At 44.5% G+C, this 26,252-nt stretch overlaps 1 protein-coding gene across 1 annotated transcript; it reads right to left on the reverse strand.

Moving 5' to 3' along the window:
- Window positions 1–225: 225 nt before the first annotated feature.
- On the reverse strand, window positions 226–25,543 carry LOC136390732 (quinone oxidoreductase-like protein 2). Its single transcript, XM_066361612.1, has 10 exons — window positions 25,410–25,543; window positions 25,219–25,327; window positions 22,349–22,445; window positions 20,577–20,635; window positions 19,991–20,065; window positions 18,879–18,988; window positions 17,976–18,057; window positions 13,743–13,924; window positions 11,099–11,327; window positions 226–1,386 (listed from the first exon to the last, which is right to left on the reverse strand). The coding sequence occupies exons 1-10, from the start codon at window positions 25,457–25,459 to the stop codon at window positions 1,318–1,320; spliced, it is 1,062 nt and encodes a 353-aa protein (XP_066217709.1). The 5' UTR covers window positions 25,460–25,543; the 3' UTR covers window positions 226–1,317.
- Between the last annotated feature and the right edge of the window lie 709 nt (window positions 25,544–26,252).

Here is a 26,252-nt window from a genome sequence, read left to right on the forward strand (position 1 = left end):
ACAATTTAAGACTTGCAGCCCCGGCTGAGTAGTTCAGTTTGGTTAGAGCATTATCCCAATAAGCCAAGGTTGCAGGTTCGATCCCCAGTCAGGGCACCTACACAAATCAACCCATGAATGCATAAATAAGTGGAACAAACCGATCTCTCTCTCTCTCTTGCACCCCCTTCCTCTCTCTTTAAAATCAATCAATAATTTTTTTAAAAATTAAAGACTTGCAGATAATTCAAATTCAATTTGATTTATTCAGTATTTACCAAAGCTAACTGACTATGCTAGGCATTGTGGGAGGTACAAAAGTGAATGCAACATGGTACTTGCTCTCAAAGAACCTAAGCTCTGTCAGGAAAGCAGAAAAGAAAGGAATGGAAATAGGGAGAATTTGCTCATCCCTTTGCCTAATCACTGAACGTACTGCTCACAACAACCTGGGGAGGCAGATAATGTAATATCTACAGTGAAGGCTCAGAGAGCTCAAGTAACCACCTCCAAAGAGCCGAGGCTGAGATTCGAACCAGCATCTTGGATTCAGAATCCTGTGTACATTCCCCTAGACACGCTGCTCCCTTTGGTGCAAGGCAGAGTGTGACAAATCCCGGGAAGAAGCTGCAGGGAGGCACAAGGGGAAGAGAAGAGAAGACCACCCTCCTGAGTCAGAGGCTTAGTGCAGGCACGGGTCTCACGGGTCAGGATGCTTATGCCTGGTTGATAAGGGAGCAGAGAAAACGGCTTGTGCAGAGCAGAGGGCAGGCAGGACATAGTGCATACCGGGGGACCAGTGTGGCTGTTGAATGAAAGGCCAGAAAGCAGAAAAGGAGGGAAATGTGGGTCATAATAAAACATTAGCTCGAGGAGTCTGACCTCCACCATGTGGCAGTAGTGAGCCATGGTAGCTGTGGCTGTGCTTCGGGAAGGTCACCATGGCAAGAATGCATAACAAAGGGCCCATCAGGTCTCTGGAATTAGTAGATGAGACATAATTAGTCAGAATGGAGGTGAGCAATATCTTAGAGGTGGGGATGACAGAACCTGGCCACTGAGGCATTATAAATGGGGCGGCCATACGTCGTGGTTTGCATGGGACACCTGTTTTCCCGGTGTCATTACTGACAGCTTCCTCTCCCTCTCAAACAGGTCCGAGTTGGGACAGTAAAGTATATGATCACACTAAGTAAGAAGAATAAGAAAAAAGATTCAAAGGAACCTGAATTAATACAGAAAGTAGTAACGCCTGTAGAAATGCGGGAGGGAAATCAGTTTTTCAAAAGAAGACGAGTCTGGCTTTGGACACGCTGAGTCTGCAGCCGAGGGGAGGAGTCATTTGAAGGAGAGAAGCACCTTGCCTGTGGATTTGCGCTGTATCACATGTAGGAAGGCATCATTGACCTAAAAAAAAAAAAAACCCAAAATATGTGGATAGATTTGCATACATGTATATTTCAACAAATATTTGTTGCTGGTTCAATTCTTAAAACAACTAAAGTATTAAGAAGTGTCTTCAATGAACTCTACATAGCTAACTATGTAATACTAACTAAATAATCACAAACTCAAAAGGAAAACAATTGGGTTATTTAAGAATAACCTAACCTTGCCTGACCAGCATTGTTGCAGTGGATAGAGCACTGACCTGGGATGCTGAGGTCCCAGGTTCAAAATCCCAAAGTTGTGGGGTTGCTGGCTTGAGAGTGGGAACATCAACATGATCCCAAGGTCGCTGGTTTGAGCAAGGGGTCACTGGTTCAGCTGGGGCCCCCCAGTAAAAGTACAGATGAGAAGCCAATCAAATGAACTACTAAAATGCCACAACTACAAGTTGATGCTTCTTATCTCTCTTCCTTCCTGTCTCTCTCCCTCTCTTTTTCTCTCTCTCTCACAAAAAAAAATAAAAAAAGACTAACCCAACCTCAGGATTTCTTTGTCTCAACTATAATTTTCAATGTTGTCAAACGACTGCAGGTAAGACGTCCTCAGGCCTGTCCATACTCTATTGTAATATCTGTGTTCCAACTTTTCAAAGAATGGAGCCACTGGCAGGAGACTCAATAACTTAATATTTTATAATTTGTATATTTTTATTAAAACTGTCCTATTTCCAGTGTAACTAAACTTGCCATCTATCTCAAATTCATTTTATTTAGAAGTACAGCTATAAAAAACATAAGTTAAAAAGCAGCCACAGTAATCAAGACAGTGTGATATTGGTGCAAGAACAGACAAACAGGTCCATGGAACAGATTAGCGAGCCTCAAAAATCGGCCCACACAGACACAGTCAGCTGGCTTTCTGACGAAGGAGCCAAGGCAATTCAAGGAAGGAAGGGGAATCTTTTCAAGAAATAGTGCTGGAACCACTGGACATTCACATGCAAAAAATGAATTAAGACACCGTCCTTATATCTTTCACAAACATCAACTCAAAATGGATCTCACACCTAAACATAAAAGGCAAAACAGAGGGTGGGAGCCCTGATGTTCGTCCTAGGGAAGGACTCTATAAACACACTGTGACCGTGGCCATGGCCAATGCACACCACGGACCCCTACACGGCAGTGGAAAGCCACGAACCGGATACAGGGCCAGCAACACAGGTGGATCTTGAAAAGAGAGCACCGCGTGAAACATTCAGAAAAAGAGTAAGATCTACAGCACAACCCTATGCTGTTCTATATTTATGTAATTTGAGACTGACTCTGGGGAGGAAAAGGTGTGGGGAATGAGGATACAGGGAATAAGTAAATACAGACATCCATAAATATGCAGACATAAAAGCAGAAGAGGGGCCTTGCAAAGATGAAAATCTGCTTTCGAATGAGAATGATGATTAAATAACCCGTTCCACTTGAAATCCTCCCCAAAGCACCTAAGAAAAATAAATAAATAAAAAGCAGGCAAACAAATCAATCGTGGCAATCTCTCTGCAGCTGGTGCCAAAATCCTGTGTCTTTCGGGACTTTGTGCCTTACAGAGCCCTTTCCAATCTACACAAATTTAGATGCCTCCGGAGGAGGTGGAAGAGGTCTAAGACAGATGTTTGAAACACTCATCCCTGCCCCGCCAATCAATCAAAGATATATCTCCTGGTGACTCACAGCCGCATGACTCTCCCTGTCAGTTAGAAGTCACTTGTTCCCAAAGACCTCTCAGAGCCCAGCAACAAAAATACTTGGGCAAACAAGCATAATTGGAGATACTGATACTTTTTTCACCTGGCATGCTACGGAAATGAGGAGTCTCCTGCAGGTTTATGTTAACATCAAAAGAAAATTGTCACTTCAGACGCTAACATGTGTTTCTAATCATTTTGCACAGAAACGTTTATTAAAAAGGCAGCACATATTTACCTGACCTCTTTAAATGATAATGGTGGGGGGAAGGCATCATTTTTATCTCGTGAGTTAGGAATCTCATTATTCTGAACATCCATTATTGTACCTGCTGTTTTTGATGTTCTGTTCCTTTTCTTTGTGTCCAGCTTCCACCTCTGCTGTGATTATAGCTGCTTCTAAAAATAACTTAGCTTGGTCCCTTTCTACCCTATGGTTTCTATCAGGACTGGGAAAACAGACAACCAGGGATAGTAAGAACTGAATACTCAGTAAGAGTGATTAGGCTCCAAATGAGAGACTAAGAAGCAAAGTGCAGGGCATCAGACCAGAGACTTTCGACAGCTAATTCAGGCAGGTGCCTGGGGACATTTTCCTCCTGTACTGTAGACCCTCCGAGAGGGAGGTTCTCCATGCTAAGGCCCAGAGAGATATACAGGCTGTGCCCAGAACCCTGGTTCTCTGCCTTGCAGTAAATGAAGCCATAATTAAATATGTCTCTGAAGATATGCAACCTAGGATCTGGGGGCAGGGTGAAGATATTGCTTTTGTTTTAGGTTCTGCTGTTGTAATTTTTAATTAACTCATCAAGCAGGAAAAATCAGAGTAACTTATAGCTCCCTAAATATATTATGCTGATTCATACTTCCTATTAGAAACCAGCTCTTCCCCTATCACAGCACTGTCCTGAGATCTTTCCAATTAAAAAAAAAACACCAAAATTCTTTAAGTCTTACTTTTTATTGATTGGTATACAGAATGTACCCAGTGAACGTGTGATGAATAAAATAAAACCATGAATGAATGAACGAATATATCTGGGACTGAGTGGGATTGTTTTTAAAAGGTAAAAACGTTTAGTTACTAATACAACTGTCATAGTTGAATTATATTCATCATATCATTGTTCTGATACAAGTTGACCTGAATCTTCCTTTAAAAGTCAATCAACGCATTTCAGCATAAAAGATATACAGATGGCAAACATGCATATGAAAAGATACTCAAAATCATTATTCATTAGAGAAATGCAAATTAAACTCACAATCAGATACTACTCCATGCCTATCAGAATGGTTATTATTAAAGAAAGCAACAAACAATAAGAAATTCTGACAGATGGAAAGTTAACGAAAACTCTCATACACTGTTGGTGGGAATGCAAAATAAGACAACCACTTTGATAAAGTTTGGTCGTCCTTAAAAGTTAAACACAGAGTGGCCAATCGGTACAAAGTCCTGAAATGTTCAAACAGATAGTGATTCTGGAGCCCCAATTTCTACTTAAGACACACACACACACACACACATACACACACAACCTATGTGCCATGGGCTTTGGTAGGAATGCAATAGGAATGGCCTCCTCTTCAAAACCATGGTCTGCAGAGACTGCAACAGAATTGCTCCTCAGTAACTGAGGCCTAGAGAGCCAGCTGCTGATACAGTCAAGGTGGCTCCTTCTAACATCAACATTAGTTACTTGTAGGATTCCACCTAGACTTACTTATTTATTTCTTTCTTTCCTTCCCTCTTTCCTTCCTTCCTCCCTCCCTCCCCTCCCTCCCTCCCTCCCTCCCTCCTTCTTTCCTTCCTTCCTTCCTTCCTTCCTTCCTTCCTTCCTTCCTTCCTTCCTTCCTTCCTTCCTTCCTTCCCTCCCTCCCTCCTTCCTTCCTTCCTCCCTCCCTCCCTTTTCTTTCTTTCTCTCTCTCTCTCTCTCTCTTTCTTTCTTTCATTCTCTCTCTCTCTCTTTCTTCGTTCTTTTTCAGCGAGAGAGAGCGAGTGAGAGAGAGAGACAGACAGACAGGAACAGAGAGACAGGGAGAGAAATGAGAAGCATCAACTCATAGTTGTGGCACTTTAGTTGTTCAATGATTTCTTCTCATACATGCCTTGACTGGGAAGATCCAGCCAAGCCAGTGACCCCTTGCTCAAGCCAGCGACCTTGGGCTCAAGCCAGCGACTCTGGGGTCATATCTATGAGCCCACGCTCAAGCCAGTGATCCCACGCTCAAACTAGCATCCTTAGGGTTTTGAACCTGGGTCCTCAGCATCCCAAGTCAACAATCTATGCACTGTGCCACCGCCTGGTCAGGCCACATAGATTTCTTTAAACTGACATTCTTATCTAATGATGTTACCTAGCCACCATTGGAAATGGGGAGGAGGGGGACTCTGCTCTCCAAGTAAAGACAAATAAATGACTGTGTAAATTTGAAAAGAAAAAGTTAAACATACACTTAACACATGACCCAGAAATTCCAGTTCTAAAATTTAGGGGGAAAAATGCCTACATAAAATTCAAACATGAATGTTCGTAGATTTACTTAGAACCACCAATACCCGAAAATAATCCGATATCATATTAACTGATAATCAAAGAAACAAGTTGTGGTACACCCATACAATGAAATACTATTCGGCAATAAAAAAGAACGAGCTACTGACACGTGCAACAACAGGGATGGACCTCAGAAGCATTATGCAGCCGAAGGGGCCACAGCAGAAAGCTACATACTGTGTGATTCCATGTACACGACAGTCTGCAAAATGCAAAAGGACAGGGAAGGAAAACAGATCAGTGGTTGCCAGGGACTGGGGGGTAGGAGAAGGGGATGAGTACAGAGGGGCACAAGGGGACTTTTGGGGGTGACAAAAATGTTCTATATCTTGACTGTAGTGGGGTGGTTACATGACTGTATATGTTTGTCAAAGCTCAAGAGTGAATTTTACCATACATAAATTATACCTCAAAAAACCCGACTTTACCAAAGCACAGAGGTTGCCGGTTCGATCCCCAGTCAGGGCACGCACAGAAACAGATTGATGTTCCTGTCTCTCTCTAGCTTTCTCTCTCTCTAAAGTCAATAAATAAACATTAAAAATATATATGTACACTAAGAGTTTAACTATATGCTTTTATGTGTATTAGATTATTTAATCCTCATAACTATCCTAGTAGGTATAGTATATTACTATTTCCATTACACACAAGAAAAAAGGCAGAAAGATTGTAATATGTCCATAGGCAGGTAAGTGGTGGGCCAGGCTACCCTACTCTCTATCCACCATTCAACAGATATGTGAGTCCTAGCCAGAATCTGCAGACTCAGAGGTGGGACAGCACATGGCCCTGCCTGCAGGGGGCTTATGCTCTATGGCAATAATAGGCATCAAACAAGTAATTCTAAGTAGAAACACAGAGTACTATGGAAGCTCATACCCTGTGTGTGTGCCTACTAAAAAGGCTATGAGCCCTGGCCGGTTGGCTCAGCGGTAGAGCGTCGGCCTAGCGTGCGGAGGACCCGGGTTCGATTCCGGCCAGGGCACACAGGAGAAGCGCCCATTTGCTTCTCCACCCCTCCGCCGCGCTTTCCTCTCTGTCTCTCTCTTCCCCTCCCGCAGCCAAGGCTCCATTGGAGCAAAAATGGCCCGGGCGCTGGGGATGGCTCTGTGGCCTCTGCCTCAGGCGCTAGAGTGGCTCTGGTCGCAATATGGCGACGCCCAGGATGGGCAGAGCGTCGCCCCCTGGTGGGCAGAGCGTCGCCCCTGGTGGGCGTGCCGGGTGGATCCCGGTCGGGCGCATGCGGGAGTCTGTCGGACTGTCTCTCCCTGTTTCCAGCTTCAGAAAAATGAAAAAAAAAAAAAAAAAAAAAGGCTATGGTACGTGGTCATATTACTATCAACTATCAAAGTCAAACCTGTGAGTCCACATATTCAGAAGAAAATAAAAGCTACGAGTCACCAGTATCTCTGGTACTGTATCTATAGATATATAGATACATATAGATAGGTAAAGAGACAGAGATAGAGAGACAGATATAGACAGTATGCACATACACACAGTGGTCATTTTCCAAGCTCAAGCAAGTTTTGACAAAAAAAATTTTCTAATATGTTAACTGATTTATGTGCAAAAATATTACTCAGGCTTTAAATTGGGTGAAATTAATTACATATTCATTTAATCATCATCAGTTTAAAAGAACAAAATATATAAATTCTAGGACTATTCAGGAAAATTCAAGATTCCCAGTCTTTTTAACTGTAAGATTGTTCTTTCACATAGATAATTCTCTGATAGATAAACTTCAGATTCTAAAATAAAGTTTCTAAGAAGCAACTTCTTGTCTTGTTTGAAGAGAGAGTTTGACATGGCCATAAGGATCTCAGATTCTGGTGTCAGACCAACATGGACTGGATTCCAGGTCTGTGACTTATGACACAGCACTGGGCAGGTGCCTTGGCCTCTACAAGTCTTGATTTCTTCATCTGTAACTGTTAACGGTGAATGGCACCAGATGTTACTGGCAAAGTAAGACCTCAGTCCTTGAGTTTGGCTAAGAAAGAATTTAGAGTCAAAAGCTCAAATATAAGCAAAGGTTTATTCAGGAAGCCACAGAGGTAGAAGAAGTGAGCCAGCTGGATTGCGTGGACTCAGGAAATAAGTCACAGAGGCAAAAAAAAGGGGGGGGAGGGGGGCCTTGGAGCTTAGGAGAAAGGCAAAGAAAATGCGTCTGGCTGAAGGCGAGGGGGGGAAATGCAGGTGTACTCCAGAGAAAGAGAGAGTACACACCGGGCCCTTCGTCTTAATGGGTACATGGTCAGCCATATGCTAGGGAAGGAAGGTCACCTGGGGGTGAGGTCCCACCCTGCAATATACTTGTTTTCCCAGTTTTGCCCATTGCTTGGCACCTGGGGCTTTCTGCCCTGATGACCCTCTCTGTACCTGACCTATCGTTCTTAGCCTGCCCATGTCTGTCTAACTGCCTACTCTAACATAATGTCATAAAAAACGGTTCATTCCTCAAAGGGTTGTTATCAAGATCAAATGAGAAAATGCATGTAAACTACTTAGCACAGTTCTTGACCTACAGTAAGCTCCTAATGTATAGGAGCTGCCATTATTATTATCATTCCTCTAAATAGTTCGATATTGAGAGAAATGGAAAGAGAACAAATATATAGTAAATGGGTGGTGTGTGAATGAGGCACTTGAAACTGTTATGGAGCAGGGTCCCAGAGAGCCAGCTGATAACAGGAAGGTCCACAGAGTGGGAAGAACCAGAAAAACCCGACGTGCAGAGCCCTCATGGGAAAAAAGAGGGCAAACAGAAACTGACAGGAGGTCAGCAGTTAGATAATTAGTTCATGTTTAAGAGGAGAGAGAACTTCAGTGTGGGTAATCTGGCTTCTTTGGTGCCTGAGCGCCACCAGGGCAGTGTTTTTCAACCACCGGTCTGCGGACCAGTCTGCCAGAAATTTTGTGCCAGTCTACGAGTTAACCATCCTGATGTTGTATGAAGATTATAGACCAAATGCTCTTAGCCTAACCTAATTCGCTGAGGCTTGGGGCGATTTCTGCCTTAGTGGTTCCCAAAATAATTCTCCTATTTTCACCAGTACCCAGGTATAAAAAGGCTGAAAACCACCAACCTAGAGACAGTTCAAACCAGCACGTATTTCCACTCCTGTGCTGCCCAGCTGTCTTTATTCTTTATCAACAGATATAGCTGAGCCTCAGATAAAGCAAACCTTAGTGTACAAGTCATGTGAAAAAAGCCACTAGTTGGAAGGTGACCCAAAAATTCTCTAAACTGGTGCTTTTCAAGTTTTTCTTTTCTTTTTCTTTTCCAAGTGAGAGGAGGGGAGATAGAGACAGACTCTTGCATGTGCCCCAACCAGAAGCCACCTGCCAATCTGTCTGCAGCCGATGCTCTGCCCATCTGGGGCCATGCTCACAACCAAGCTATTTTTAGCACCTGAGGCAGAGGCTCCATGGAGCCATCCTGAGTGCCTATGGCCGATGTGCTTGAACCAATCAAGCCATGGCTATAGGAAGGGAGGAGAGAGAGAAAGAAAGAGAGAGAGAGAGAGAGAGAGAGAGAGAGAGAGAGAGGAGGAGGGGTGGAAAAGCAGATGGTCGCTTCTATATGCCCTGACTGGGAATCAAACCCAGGACATCCACATGCCAGGCTGACACTCTACCACTGAGCCAACGAGCCAGCGCCACTTTTCAAGCTTTAAACCACAACACCTTGTCTTAAAAAAAAAAAGTATAAAGAAAGAAGTAAAACCACGCAGCTACCCTAGCCCCACCCAGAATGGGGTCCCAGAGCCCAGGCAACTTAATTCTACACCACCCACCCCCAAGTCCCGACTGTGGCTCCCAAAGCATAGTCCAAAAGCCACAGACACTGTCCTACCCCTCAGTTTTAGAGATGTGCTGACTGAGGATCAGAAAGGTGAAGGGACTCCCACAAAGGCGCAAACAGTAGAGGCCAAAGCTAGGGACAGACACCAACCAGTTTTCTGATGGCCAGTCAGCTTCTCTGATTGCCACCTTCTCGACTGACATGCCAAACAGATGAGAAAGTACACTGGGTTTGAGGAGCAAGAGCCTTGTTGTGGGGAAAAACAGGGACATGGAAGGCTGCTGAGCAGTGAGGTCCGGCCTGACAGCGTGAGCCCCGCTCATCCGCACGTGAACAAACGCTGCCTCTGTCCACGGCTGAAGACAGTTACCAAAACAGTTGTTATTTTAACATTAAAACAAATAAAGCCAAAAAAAAAAGACTTCACAGTGAATGCCTAACAGATTCACATTCACAACAATTTTGCATATGCATGCACACAATCACACTCTGGTGAAGATTAAGCCACATTAATGGGACTGTGGGGAGATGAAACAAGAGAGTGAATAAACAACAAATTAATACCAGTGACGAATGGGTGAATAGTAGTCTTATGATGACAGGCATGATTTTGTGTTTTGCTCACAGAACTCCAGCTTAGATCATCTGGTTGTACTTTACAGTGTCTGTATTCTAAAATCAAAGGTCAAGTTAAGTGCTTCCTTCTTAGACTTGAATGTTGTGAAGTTCAGAGTTCATATCAAGACACATAAATTAGTTCCTGAAGCATCATCACTTCCTTCTGTTTTGGACACCACTGATGTAGAGACAACCATCAAAACCCACTGCCTGCCTGACCAGGTGGTGGCGCAGTGAATAGAGCATCGGACTGGGATGCGGAAGGACCCAAGTTCGAGACCCCAAGGTTGCCAGCTTGAGCGCGGGCTCATCTGGCTTGAGCCAAAAAAAGCTCACCAGCTTGGACCCAAGGTCTCTGGCTCAAGCAAGGGGTTACTCAGTCTGCTGAAGGCCCGCGGTCAAGGCACATATGAGAAAGCAATCAATGAACAACTAAGGAGTCCCAACAGAAAACTAATGATTGATGCTTCTCATCTCTCTCCTTTCCTGTCTGTCTGTCCCTATCTATCCCTCTCTCTGACTCTCTCTCTGTCCCTGTAAAAAATAATAATAATAAAAAAAAAAAACCCACTGCCTGTGCCTGACTTGTGGTGGCACAGTGGTTAAAGTGTCAACCTAGAACTCTGAGGTCACCAATTTGAAACCCGGGCTTGCCTGGTCAAGGTACATATAAGAGTTGATGCTTCCTGCTCCTCCCCTCTTTTCTCTCTCCATTTCCTCTCTAAAATGAATAAATAAAATCTAAAAAAAAGAACCCACCGCCTGCAGGCCATCACAGATCCTGCTTCCCAGGTGGATCAACAGGCTCAGGACACACAACCCGTAGGACTGGGAGAAATCCTGTGAGCCTCCAGCCTGTGAGACTCCATTATTCCATTACACTGTCACCTTTTCGTTCCGTAAAAAGAGGATTTATAGTGCCCAGACTGAGCTATTTGCTCACTTGACACAGAATACTTCCTGGCCTTATCCACACCACATTCTGTAAGTGCATCTTACCTCCTCTAGCTTGAAGACAGCTCCGACGTGTGGCTGGAGGCGCCCTTCCTGGCAGTACTGGAGGGCCGAGGACAGGCTCCTCGAAAAGACAGAAAAGTCCTGCTCTCGGTATCGGGTAAAGAACAACCCCATGGCAGTGATGTTCTTCAGGAGCAGAAGATTGGTTGGCAGAGAGGCGATGCTTCCTCCAGCAAAACCCAGCACCACGATTCTGCCCTCCCATGCCAGGCTGAGGGGAAAGGAAGAAGGGAAAGAAATTTTAAAAGCAATATACATGCACACCCACTAGAATAGCAATGACTTCAAAAGAACAGAAGGGGGGAAAAAAGGAAGTGCTGTCAAGGATGTAGAGAAACTGGAACCCTCAGGTCCTATTGGTAGAAATGTAAAAACGGTGCAAACCGTTATGGAGGGCCCGCAAAAAAAAAAATTAATAGAATTCAGTGCAATCCAGCGATCCCACTTCCAACTCTATATCCAAAACAACTGAAAGCAGGGTCTCAAAGAGATATTTGCACACCCATGTTAATAGCAGCACTGTCTACAATAACCAAGGGGTACAAGCCACCCAAATCTCCATCAACTGATGGCTGGGTTGACAAAATGAGTCTATACCTGACAATGGAATATTCGGCCCTAAAAGGGAAGGAAATTCTGTCACATGCTACGACATGAATGAGCCTTAAGGACATTATGCTAAGTGAAATAAGCCAGTTATAAAATAAAACAAATACTGTATGATTCTATTTATATGAGGTGTTTAAAGAACTCAAATTCATAGAAACAGAAAAGAGTGTGGTGGTTTCCAGGGGCTGTGCTGAGGGAGAAATGGGGAGCTGTGGGTTAATGGGTGCAGAACTTTAGATTAGCAAGATGGGAAAGTTACGGAGATCTGTTCCATACAATGTGTATAAGTACTTTTGCGAGAAGTACTTTAGTGAAGTACATATACTTCACACTACTGAGCTGTATACTTAAAATGGCCAATATAGCACATTGGTTATATAATTTTCTTTCCACAGTAAAAAATGTAGAATGAAAAAACATAAAAAAAAGCAATGCATATTAATTCAAGGCAAAAAGCAAAATAGAGGTTACCAGGGATGGGGGTAGGGAGAGGGGCAGTTATTGTTTAATGCGTACAGAGATTTTGTTAGGGAAGGTTACACAACACTGAGCATATTTAATATCACTGAATTATACACTCACAGATAGTTAAAATAATAAAAATTAGGTTATGTATATTTTACCACAGTTTTTTTTTAAAGAAACATATTAAACCTCCAGCTGGGAACTCCTCTTGAGCTGACAAACTGGCAGGGGTGACCCACCCTGTATCACTTTGGGTTCTCCAATGGCAAAATATAAATATAAGCCATAAGCAAGGCAATAGGGACAGGAGAAGTAGCCAGTTCTACAAGCAGGCCTACTTTAGAGTCAAGACTGTCTGTTTAACGATTCCACTACATTGTGGAAGGAAACTCGGTGTAAACAAATGTGACTTCATGTCCTGTACTCAGAGACAACTCAGTCTGAAGCTCTTGAACTTGGGAAGCAGGAATAAGAAGATAGATTACTTTAACGAAGCATCATTTGCTTTACACAAAGATTTATCTTAGGACTCCTTAAGTTACGTGCTTCTCTAGAGAGTTTTGAACAATCACCAAAAATTCACGCAAGTTTCCTGCAGCCCCTTATGAGAAGTACCACACAGGGCATGCTAAGCGGTGAGTTCTAAAATTCGAGTTTGTAAACATCTTTGATGTGAAATATGTGTATGCTGGTTTGGTGTTTGCTTTTCTTCTTTAGAAGGGAATGGAGAAGCTGTTGTCAGAACACTATTATCCCAAGGCCAGCGAAGGGGAGTACCAGCAGCTGTCTCTCCTGCCTCTCCATTTAGTCCACCCACTCCCTCCCCTCCGTAGCTTCTTCCAGAAGCACAGCACCGGAGGACACACTGCAGTGCTGCCCAACGGATACAGCACCCACTGGGTCCCCCCTGTGGCCATGCTGCTCTCCTGCTTCTATTTCTTCTGCTTTAAAAACTGAGATAAACCACAAAACTGTGCTTGCCGGGATAACATGGGAAATGAAATCCACATTACAAAGCACTCCAGAGCCCCCGGTTGAAAGCAGGATGAGAACTGGTACAGAGACAACAGTCCCACTAAATCTCCAGTGATTTTTTTCTTCAAATAAAACAAATCAAAGCGATACCTGCCCTGCTGGTTACTTCAAAAACCAGCAAGATCAAAAGAGTGTGCACATTTACCATGTGAACAATGATCTCCTCGAGAATGACCCACGCCGAGTACATCAAGTAGCTGGTGGGGGCCGGCACAGCGGAACTGAACACATGTAGAACTTCTAAAGCATCTGATGTTGCCAACTAAAGAGTCTGCAGTCATTTCTTGGATATTTTCCAGTTGGATATTTTGTTGTTGCTATATTTAAGCATTTCCTGATCTTCCCTCTGCTTCTAGTTCTTTCCACGCCCCCACTCAGCTGTTCTCATTGGTGCTGACGCCTGCAGGGGAAGCCAGCAGCAGAGACGAGAGAGGCAAGGCCAGGAGGTAGGCAGAGATCTGGCAAGGCTGCAGTAGAGCCCCAGGACTAGCCGACTCTGGGAAGACCTGTCACGCACCAGCGGAGAGCGTCCAGAAAGATGTCTCCTCCCACAGTGTCGATGGCCACATTCACGCCACCACTGCCCACCAGCTTCCTGACTTCCTCCTTCAGGCTGCCCCGACTGTAGTTCACGCTGGACTGCGCGCCCCTCTGCATGGCCAGCTTGCACTTCTCATCGCTTCCAGCAGCAGCTATTACCTGTACAAAGAATGCAAAGCTTCTGAGGTTCCAGAATATGGACCACGAGGGGCTCACACCACCTACTCATCCTGCAACCAAAGGGTGCTGATCACGGAAACCAACGTGACCTTGCTGACCTAGCATCAGTCTCCGTTTAACATATGGCCTAACACATGGCACCCTCACACTGGCCCCTCCATGCTCCACTGGCCACGGGGTCCACATTTCTAAGAATCCTGGAACCCCAATGGTAGTCTAGCTAGGAATGGTTCAGAAGACACTCAATAAGTCTTCTCTAAATGCAAACTAAAGCCACCATTTAATGAACATCTACTCTGAGTCAGGTAGTAAAAATATAAACTAAATACAAAGCTTAGAGTCAAGAAAGCAAGCTACAGCAGAGTGATGGGGAAGTAGAGAGGGTTCCCGAAGTGCATAAAACAAATACTCAACTTAGACCTAGAAGATCAGGAAAGGCTTCCCAGAGGGTCAAATATGATTCAATCGGACAGATCTAAGTTCAAATCCTGGCCCTGCTACTAACCACCTGTTACCTAAGGCAATTACTTAGTAAGAACTAACACTAACACAGTACTTGCTGTGTGCCAGGCACTATTCTAAATTCTTTCTATATATATATCAATAATGTACTATATTAATAGTACAAGGATATATACACACTATATTATCCCCATTTTAGAGATAAAGAAACTGAGGCAAAAGAACTTAAGTAACTTGTCCAAAGTCACCCAGCTAATGGGAGACAGAACTGGAAACCAAACCCAGGTAATCCATCTTCAGACTCTATGCTTTTAACCTCTCTATACTGCCTGCCTACCTCTCTAAGTATCAGTTACCTCATTCATACAAAAAGATTTACTGTAAGAATTCGGTGGGTACTGGACAGATAACTCCATTGGTTAGAGCATCAGCCCAAAGCCCAGAGATTGCTGGTTTAATCTCTGGTCAGGGAACATACAGGAACAGATTGATGTTCCTCTCTCTCTCTCTCTTCCTCTCTGGCTAAAATCAATAAACAAAAATTAAACAAAGAATTCGGTGGAATACTACTGTATGTAAAACACTCGCAAAACAAAGTGTTAGATAAATTGAATCTATTGTTACACACACACATGCAATCACTTATTCTATTCAAATATCATAAAAGCATTATGGGGAGGTATAATTACTTCCATGCTATACACAGACATGTAGACCCAGAGAGGTTAAGTAATTAACCTCAGGCCATCCAGACAGTAGGAGGTAGAAGCCAGTGCTGCCTGACTCCAAAACCCATGCTTTTCTACTCCATCCCTCTGGGAGAAAACCATGCCTAAGGCATGGCAAAGATGCCATGGATGACTGCAGGGCATACTATGAGGAGGTCTGTAGTGTGGAAGTCTCCAGAAAAGTTTCAAATATATACTCAAGCATTGCCCAGGGGCACCTCATCACTGGGCAGCAGCCACCAGCCCGAGCATTTTGGCCCCATGGTGACATTTAGAACTTCTATTGGAACACCCAAGAACATCAGTGCTCTTAAGGCGGTGGCGCAGTGGATAGAGCATTGGACTGGGAGGCGGAGGGCCCAGGTTCGAGACCCCGAGGTCGCCAGCTTGAGCGCGCGCTCATCTGGTTTGAGCAAAAGCTCACCAGTTTGGACCCAAGGTCGCTGGCTCGAGCAAGGGATTGCTCAGTCTGCTGCAGCCCCACGGTCAAGGCACATATGAGAAAGCAATCAATGAACAACCAAGGTGTCACAACACGCAACAAAAAACTAATATTGATGCTTCTCATCTCTCTGTTCCTGTCTGTCTGTCCCTGTCTATCCCTCTCTCTGACTCTCTCTCTCTGTAAAAAAAAAAAAAAAAAAGAATCCAAAATCCTCTATAACTATTTGAAACTGAAAGCTACCCTCAAATAGCTGCTATAAACCCTCAATGGCACAGTAGGCGACACCTGGCCAGAGTCAGGCATCTGATTCTGATTCCAGGACTCTCACTAGATCCCGGTGAGACCAGTGTGAATCATTTTCTCTCTCAGTGCGTCCCTTTCTTTATCTGAGAAGCAGGGATAATAAACACTTCACATTACCCATCTCGCAGGGGTTCTGTGGGGATCAGGGGTCAGATAACAGCCGTGGAGGCACTGTGAATGCACCAGGAGATGCTGTGAATGGAAGCCGTTATCAAAATAACCTGTTCCAAGTAGATGACATGATGACATTATTTGTTTGCTTTTGCATAAAAAGATTATTGCTGCTGAAGATAATGCGGCTTAATTTTGATATCTGAATTGAATTTTTCTCTCTACTTAACCGCTTATCACTATTTAAAACAAAGGGCCCAATTTATCCTCCTAGAAATGTTACACAGTCAGTGGTTCTGGACAATGACACTAATTTTGGTCTCCCCGCTAAGAGAAAAGCCCTTGCTTTTGACATGAAGTGCATTAATATTCCACAGGGAGCTGGTGTCTAAGACTGTTTTCAGAGCTCACATGCCCTTCCCAAAGGAACTGGATGTGAGAAGGAGGGGTGCCACCTGCAGTAGTTCCAGCCCAGTCCAATTATCTCCAAGCCTGTATATGCCGGTACCTCTGGATACCCCAACTGCGCGCTCCGTGGGAACCTCTGCTCAACAACATCCAAAACTGAAATCTCCATTTCCTCCTGTGTTCTCAATCCTCGTAAATGGAAAATCCACATGTTAACCGAGTTTGTTACTTCCCACTCAACATCTAATAATAACAGGATCCCTTTTTTAAGAGACTCTTACCAACAAGCTGTGCACGTTGCATGTGTAATTTCAATATTCCCACAACAACCCTATAAGGAGAATATTATTTTACCAATGAGGAAACTGGAGCGATTAAGCTCAAGACAGAGCTAAAATGTGAACCTAGGTGAGGCTAACTTCATAGTCCTTGTTCCTTCAACTACATCAGAATACTCTCCAGTGGCCAAATTCTCAATTTCCTTCCACTTTAGTATCTTTCAATAAAACACCTCCACCGCCCTGGTTCAGGCACCAGGCCCTCTGGCTGGGAGTGGTCCACAAGTCTGCCCTACCGCTGGCAGACCACGCCTGACCTTGGCCCATTCCTCATCCCCACTGCTACCAGAATTAACTTTACAAACTCAAAGATGATCATGTAACTTCCCTATTTAACACCCTTATTAGCTTCCAAATTCTCCAGCATCTCCTGATCTTACTCTGCCCGGCTCTGTAGAGTTATTTCCCACCATTTCCCACACAGTTCCCCTGCTCCACAGATGCTATTCGCAATTATTCCCTGAATGCATCATATTTCTCTGTCCTCCAATAGGTCCTCCCACCACTAAAATGACCTTCACTTCCCTTCTTTCCCTATTCAACTGCTACCAGTTCTTTAAAATCTCAGCTTAAATGTCCTTCTCCAAGAAATCCTCCTTCTCTGATTGATGCTTTCTTTCATTTGTTTATTCATTCATTCAAGAAATAGTTATTGAGTGCCAACTGTGGTGTAGGCACCAGGCCAGGCACTAGAACTGCAGTAATGAACCAAACAGACACTGTCCCTGCCTTTGTGGGGATTGCAGTCGAGTGACAGGGAGACATTAATGTAATAATGACACAAGTAAAGGACTAAGCATACAATGAGGTGTGTAAGGCGTGTACTATGAATGAGAAGGATAGGATGCCATTGAGACCATATACAAATAGTGAGGGGAGGGGATTAACATCTCCTGAGGGACAAAGGATACTTCCCTAGACATCTAAATTTAAGTTTAAAGTGCGGGGTAGAAGGGACAGTTCAGAGTATCACAGGTGGAGAGAGTAACAGCTGCAGAGGCTGTGAAGCAAGTCGGACTTTGCAGGTTCCAGTAACCAGAAGGAACAGGGATTTAATCCTCGGTCCTCTCGCTAGTCCATAAGCAAATAGTTGGCAAGGCCCTCCTCTAGGTGACTGTGTATCCCCAGTGCCTGCCTTGCACATGGTCTTTACTAAATGAATGAATATACTCCATGCTTGGAAACCATGTACTGTAGCATTATTTGTTGAAGTGGAGAATCTAACATTCAAATACCTTGGCCTGAAGAACATTTGTCGCCACATCTATCACTGCAAGGCCAGTGGCTCCAGCTGCTGCTGTCACTAAAACAGTTTCTCTGTGCAAGAGAGAGAGAGAGAGAGAGAGAGAAACACTACTTCAGAAACCAAAAATCATCCAGCAATGTGATCTCATGACTATTTTGAAACCAAGATATTTTAAAGCAAGAAGAGAATTTAGGGACCATTTCATTCAACCCTTTATGTACATCTGGTTCTCTAGCCTTTAGGGCTGGGTGATGGCTAGAACAGTGCTAATTTAGTCCAGTTTTGAAAACTTCCCAGGAAAAATATTCCTTAATATCTGTAAGAAGCCTCTTCCTTTGAGCTAGCACTCAATTTCTGCTTCAGAAATTCTATCCTAACTCATTCTCATACAAAACGCTGCCAAATTTCAGAACGTGGTGCTTGGGTAATGGCCACTGCTCAACTGAACTCATCTCTCTGGAGAGATTCTGAGGCTCTCTGAGAAGAGACAGCCACAGCTATACTTCAGGTAGAGTGGGTCCGTCCAACCAAGCCTCACAGAAACAAATCCCACAGGCCTCCATTAAAACCAGAGGGAAGCGAGTTTAAATAAACCAACTCTCCAAATGTAAAGGTTTTCTAGGAGGTGATATCCAGGGTTGTCAGGTTTGAGAGGGATATTTCTCCAAATTCATGCTGACCAAGTTCACAATCTACCATTCCCTCTCAGACAAAAGCATACCCCCACCGTTACCAGACCCCAGTCTCTGGCCACTACCTCCCTTCAGCCTTTCCTTAGATTAACTGAACATGAGCTAATGGTCAGGCAAGGAAAAGGAAGGGCAAGGCCTGGGGGACTTCTGCTATCAGAGAAGGGTCCTATCTAGCCCTCTGTTGTCTACACAGTGCCTACCCAGGCTGGGTACGTGCCCGATGCTCCAGGGCCAAGATAGCAGTAACATAAGTTACAGGCAGGGTAGCAGCTTCTCGGAGGGAGACCTTTTCTGGAACCTGCCACAGTGCCTACAAAAGAGTTAACAGTGGTTTAGGGATTGAGCACCTGTACTTGTTCATAAAGGCTGATTGTTAGTGATTATTATGATTTGGTTAAGTGACTGGTTTGCGAAGGGAAACAAGCCAAGGAGAAGTCAAGACCAAGCAGCCTGTGGGTGAGTTCAAAAATTGGGTGCATCAGTCTTCAAATATCCTGAGGACGATGCCCTGGCTGGATAGCTCGGTTGGTTAGAGCATCGTGCTGAAGCGCAGGGGTTGTTGGTTTGATCCCCAGTCAGGGCACATAGGGTACAGGAACAAACAGATCAATGTTCCTGTCTCTCTCTCTCTCTCTCTCCCTAACTCTCTCACTAAAATCAATAAATAAATAAAAATGTTTTTAAATCCTAAGGATGCATCTGCTCAGGAAGAAACCAACTGCTTGATGAAGACTAGAACACTGACCACTGTACTATATATAACGGGTGAATTGGAGGTTAAGTAAATTTTACCACAATAAAACTGTGGGGAAAAGTATGCATTGCTCTCCACTAAGGGACACCATGCACATCCCACACGACCAGATCTGCTCCCCCCACCCCCCGGGGGGCTGGCTCTATTCCCAGGGCTATCTCTTTCACAAGCTTCGTTTTGGAGATAAACCCATCACATCCAGCTCAATGCCCAAACCAGTTTTTCAACCAAAACTATCCAACTGTGGTCCAATTGGACAAGCCAGCCAGTTGCTCCAGGACTCAGAAAACAAAATGTTTCTTCATTAAACCATTCCATACAAAGTTTTGTGCAAGGGTGGTCACCCCCATATAGAAAAAGACTTTAGCATTTGAAAGAAAGAAGTACTTGGCTAAGAAACAAGATCTGACCAAACAAATACAAAAAGAAATAGTGGGGGTTTTTTTGGCAGGGGGAACAGGGAGGAGAAAGAGGAATAAAGGATAAGTGGAAATTAAAGAAAAGAAAGTAAATCTTTTGAAATGCCCAAGCATTAATATGGAAAGGGAGTGATCTTACCTTCTGGTCAATGATACATTCTTCAGCCATACAACTAAGTTCAGGAGGGCCCTTCAGGCCAATAACTCGATCTCCCTGAAGGGAAAATATCATTAAGGGTAGGTTCAAATGCAACTTTCTGATTCCATAAAGACCCCCACCCACCCACTCAGGTTTGCCTGATTATCCATTCAGAGTTGATATATAATAAATAATCCAGCCTTTTTTCAATACCCCCACTGGGTTGCCAAGCCAATCTAAGCACATTTTGAACAATGCCATGGTCATCAATCAGAATATGAATTCGGGTATGAATTCAAATCCCAGTGTTAATTTCTTCCACAGAGGCTGAAACTTGAGTATTTCCGGTCCTCTTAGCAACTAAAGATCAAGGTGCTGCCTTTTATTAATAGTGACAGTTTAATGAGGCAGGCACTACTACTGCCTTCCTGCCTCCCATTCAGAAGCTGCTTCTTTCCCTTCCATCTCAGTTTCCCCTTGGTGTCTGCTGGCAAAGGCTAGGAGATGCAAGACCCTTTGGCTACAAAGGAGTTAGCACATTTCTCATGGCTTCACACACATCAATTTCCTAGATTTCAGAGTTTACCTCTTTAACTGTGCTGACATCTGTGCCCGTCTCCAACACTGTCCCAGAAAACTCTATCCCTAAAACAAATAGTTTCAAGATTAGGTCATCTGTCAAGCCCAGCACCATGAAGATGAGAAAATCCTGATCCATGGGCCATCCTACCAGCTTTCTGAAACTGAAGGGGTTTAAGTGCCCCCCCACACCCACCCAAAGTAGAGAAGTAAGAGTGTTGTACCCAAGGCACAAGAAAGTGAACTTTAGAATTTTATGAGTGGCCCTGGCCAGTTGACTTAGTGGTAAAGTGTCAGCCTAGCATGTGTATGTCCCGGGTTCAATTCCCAGTCAGGGCACACAAGAGAAGCGACCATCTGCTTCTCCACCCCTTCCCCTCTTCTCTCTCTCTCTTCCCCCCCCTCCCTCCCATAGCCATGGTTCAATAGAGTCAAGCGAGTTAGTGAGTTAGCCCTGTGTGCTGAGGATGGCTCTGTGGCCTTCCCCTCAGGCACTAAAAATAGCTTGGCTGCCGAGCAACAAGCCTTAGATGGGCAGAGCATTGCCACATAAGGGCTTGCCGGGTGGATCCCAGTCAGGGCGCATGCAGGAGTCTGTCTCTCTGCCTCCCCTGCTCTCATTAAAAAAAAAAAAAAAAAAAATTCATGAGCACAACCTGAAAAGCTAAAGCAGCCCCATTCTTACCAACACACAAATGAAAATTTCAAGAATGGACAAAAGAACAGAGAATCACAGGTACACACAGGTACTTTTGACCCTGATCACTGGGGGCTTGGGCTCCCATAGCACCCTAATTACCATGTTCATCATATTGTACTTATCTGTTGTGCTGTCTTCTCTTCTGGACTGCGAGGCCCTCAAGGGCATGAACCACATTTATTCATACAGTATTTGTATCAAATGAATAAAGTGGCGGTATCTGCCCTTTTCTCTTCCACCCCCGAAATTTCTGAATTTAATGACCATACATTTCCCACTTGAGCTGCCAAAGGAATAACTCAATCGAGCATGACATCTGCCCCCTATTCAGCATTTCAGCAAATATTAAGAGAGGGAAATGGTTCCAACTGTTGAAACACAACCAAACACCCTAAGGCCAAAACAAGCAACTATTTTGCAACTATATACTTAATAGTACATATTTGTGTAGACTATATATGTACTATATATAAGCTGAGCTAAACTTATACCTTTTTAAACAAATTTCAACAACAAAAAATAGTCATTTGTCCACATATTTGGGATCTAAATGTAATCAGACTGGGTATAATGAAAATCTTACAAGGGGCTGCTAGAAATGTATAAACTCTTTTTCTTTCTGACCCTTTGATACTAGGTTTCTTTGGGAATGTGTTTGTGAAGATTAAGAGTTTTAACCACAAACAGATGGTTGTGATCCTTAAGCAAAAAAACAAAATTGAAGCAATGTTAAGGAATAAAAGGAAATGAATAGGACCAATGATGACTGGGATCAGAATTCTGATGAACATAATGATATGTCAACATTCATTTGTTCATTTATTCATTTTTAAAGTGTTTATTGAGCATCTACTACGAGACAGTTACAATGCTCCACTGGAGGATATGATGAGGGTAAGATAGTCATAGAAATTTCCCTCAAGGGGCCCACGATCTAGTGTTTAATAGTGGTGAAGCTACACATCTGAGATGACACTGACAGCGGACAAGCACCATTGGGATAGAGCCCGAGAGGAAGCACGTGGTTCCGAAAATTGTGCTCTTTTCCTGCAGCAGCTCCTTGGCCCCTTCGTACTCACCAGGTATGAAGGGAGGATGAGGCCTGTACTGATACTGACCACGGGAACACAAAATATCAGCAAAGTTAATGCCGCAGAAATGGACATCAATTCTGACCTGTAAAGGAAACAGAGCAGAGCAGTACGTATCTGTGGAAACAGTAATTCAATTATACCAAAACGTTTACTGAATACCTAGTACCTCCCAGGTACTGAACTAAGTCCTGGTGTACAATCGTGAGGCAAAATGGACACATTTCCTGCCTTCCTGGAGCAAAATGTATGGCAGAGAAGACAGATATTAACCAAATGATTGTGAAGATTTATGCACTGAATCACAACTCCTACACAAAATGTTAAAAATAAAAATGTACGTCAGGGCCCTGGCCGTTTGGCTCAGTGGTAGAGCATCGGCCTGGCATGCAGAAGTCCCGGGTTCGATTCCCGGCCAGGGCACACAGGAGAAGCGCCCATCTGCTTCTCCACCCCTCCCCCTCTCCTTCCTCTCTGTCTCTCTCTTCCCCTCCCGCAGCCGAGGCTCCAATGGAGCAAAGATGGCCCAGGCGCTGGAGACGGCTCCTTGGCCTCTGCCCCAGGCTCTAGAGTGGCTCTGGTCGCGACAGAGCAACGCCCCGGAGGGGCAGAGCATCGCCCCCTGGTGGACGTGCTGGGTGGATCCCAGTCGGGCGCATGCTGGAGTCTGTCTGACTGTCTCTCCCCGTTTCCAGCTTCAGAAAAATACCAAAAAAAAAAAAAAAAAAAAATGTATGTCAGTTAAGAGAGTCACCCTGAAACAACAAAGTTCTGGGTTTGATCCCCGGTCAGGGCACGCATGGGAAGCAACCAATGAATGCACGACTGAGTGAAACAACAAATTAATGCTTCCTTTTCCCCTCCCACTCCCCCCCCCTTCTTTTTATGTCACAAAGAAATTAATTAAGTAAGCCTTGGCTGGATAACTTGGTTGGAGTGTCATCCTGGAGCACAGAGGTTATTCCACAGTTAGGGTACATACAGGAGAAACTCAATATTCCTGTCTCTCTTTCCCTGTCTCTCAAAAAAAAAAAATAGATGATAGATAGATAGATAGATAGATAGATAGATAGATAGATAGATAGATAGATAAGGTACTATGAATACTATGAAACATATTATGGGGGACTTGACCTTTTGGAGGAGTCAGGAGAAATCCTTGAGAAAGTAGCACTTGAACTAAGAACAGCTAGAGTTAACTATTCAAAATAGAGACAGAAGCCTGACACTGTCTAAAGCAATGGCATATGCAAAGGCTCTGTGGTGAGGACAAAAAACCCAGCAAGTCTGGAGCACAAAGAGGAGAAAGAAATGGGGTTAGAGAGCAGGGCCCACACCAGGCAAGGGTTTATAGACTAAGATTGAGCATCTTAGTCTTCATAGTAAGAGTAATGGGAAGCCGTTAAACAATTTTAAGCAGGAGAGTAACATGATCAGCTGTCTTGGGAATCAGAAATCCTGGAGGCTAGTCCTAGATCACCAGTTTCTGTATTTCATGACAGTGCTGAACCTGAGGCAGGCCTGCAGCAGCATAGCCAGCAGTTTCTCTAGACCTTGTAAGCCTGTTCTTCTCATTGTGGTCCCCAGACAGCCAGCATTAGTTATCACCTGGGAACTTGTTAATAATTCAAATTCTCAGGCCCCATCCTGACCTACTAAATCAAAAACTCTGGGGACAAAGCCCCAGCAAACTGTTTTAACAAGTCCCAAGTGATTATGAGGCAGGCTAAACTTAGAGCTCTTTTGTCATAGACCAACCCATCTCAACAGGGCTGGGAATCACAGGAGGGACGAAGGCTGATAGTGTCGGTAACATTCTGTTTGTTTGTTTAAATTTCCACTTTAGTGTAGAGGTGGCCATATTGGTGAGAAGACATCTCAACAATGTTTTAAGCATCTGCCAACTGCTAGACACCATTCCAGGCAATGGGGATTTAATGGTGGGTAAACTCGGTACCTCCTTCCGAGGCTATGTCTGGGCAAATAACAGAACAAAGGAGTCCAGCCTTCAGCCTGCACACATTGTGTGCATGACCTGTTAGTTATTAATATATGCAGCACACACACGACCTCAAGCCACTCTACCCTGATGCAGGATCATTCAAGGATGAATGCCTGTCAGTACCTAAGTCCAGGGAAGCTGCAAGCCTGCCATCACGTGCTCACCCAAATAATCCATTTAGCCACAGGGACCCTGTCAGTGGCACTTCAGAGTGGGAGCCACATTTCTCTCTCTCGCCGGTGGTCCCCCACATTGAGGCTTGCTGCCTGCTGTACCTTGTCAGAAGTTCTCATTCTCCACGGCAACTGACATGTGTCATGAGAGTAGTCAACCCAAGCGGCCAAAATGACTTCACATTTCAATGGAAATGCCCTTAACCCTAAATCCCCAACCCCTACAGTACACCAGAGGATAGCACAAAGCCCACATGCCAATGAAAATACAGGACGTGGCCCCGCTGGTTTGGAAAGGAGGGAGGGCGGATGATTAGACACTGACCCCTGAAGAGGAGGCAAAGGATGGGGTCCATTTACCTTCATGAAATCAATAACTTGCAGGTGGTTAGGCAGAATTGTGTGCAAATCAGAATTCTCTGTTTCTAAGGCAACAGCTCTGGGGCTTTCAGAAAGAGGCCTCCATTTGTGTCTTTGGGAAACCATCTTTCTTCAGCCTCTTTGGCCTTTTTGTGAAACCTAAAGGGGCCCGTTAGCCCAGGATGCACTTGCGCTCAGGAGTCCGGGTCGCCCCCTAGCGGAAGGCTTGGAAATTTGACCCAGGATGGAACCTGCGGTGGGTGAGCGGTGAGGAGGGGAGAGTGAGGGTGTCAAGAGGTCCCGAAATAGGCCAGTCGCCCTACCTCATGAGGCCGGACAGGGCGGGGAGCGACCTCCTTAATGACCAGGGGCTGCTTCAACTCGGTGCACAGTGCAACGCGGTACTGGCGGCCACCGCCCAGCGTGGCCCTCCTAAATACAGGACAAGGATTGGGTTATTCGGAGTGACCCGCGCGGCTGCTTTTGGGGGCTTAGGAAAGAGTCGCGGTCTCACCTGCGGAGCCATATCCGAGGGATACACCGTCCCCAAAAGGCCGTGGCCATAGTCCCGCACAGGGAGTAACGAGAGTGGAAAAGCCCCAGAGGAACAGGAAGAGCAGATGACCCCAGCCCCGACCCTGCCACGCCCACGGAACGGAAGTGGGGCTGACCATGCGTCCAGGGACACGATCTGCCCCAGGCTGGCTGCTCCAGGCTGGCTGCTGAGGCCAGGACCACGCCCTGGCCCAGCCCACACGCAGAGCACGTTGCCCTTTGTCCGGCAGGCTTCCTGGAGGTGGAGCCCACTGGAAAGAAAAGAGTGCTGTTAAAAGGAAATTGATTACCCAAGATTACCCATTTATTTGCATTTTTTGTAGCAAGTTTGGGAGACTTTAAAACCACACTTGGCGGCATTTAAATGATGGTTCTTGGGACCTCTGCGCGTGTGAAATCTTATTTGCATAGGTAAAGGCTTTGATGTCTGTATTCAACACCTTTATTAGACTTCAATTCTTGATACCAATTTTCTCAAACTAATAGGACCATTTACATTAAAACTATAGGGTCACTACAATAGTAAACCAATGTGGAATGATCCTACACAAATCCAAAGAGTATTTCCAATTAAAGTCAGGCCAAAACCTGGTCGTTTTCAATGCCTATTTTATGCCTGGCACATACTGGATGTAAATAATTGATTCTATGATCACAGAATTCCTAGATGAATGTGTACACTCCAGAAAAACTGAAAACATAACAAAATAATCTGTGAAATATTACAAAACTGAGGAGACCTCTGTTGCAACAGTAACCAAATAGCTTTATAAGAGAAACATATTATACTGGGAAGTATGTT

Source organism: Saccopteryx leptura, chromosome 2 (genome assembly GCF_036850995.1).
Source record: "Saccopteryx leptura isolate mSacLep1 chromosome 2, mSacLep1_pri_phased_curated, whole genome shotgun sequence".
NCBI classification, from domain to species: domain Eukaryota; kingdom Metazoa; phylum Chordata; class Mammalia; order Chiroptera; family Emballonuridae; genus Saccopteryx; species Saccopteryx leptura.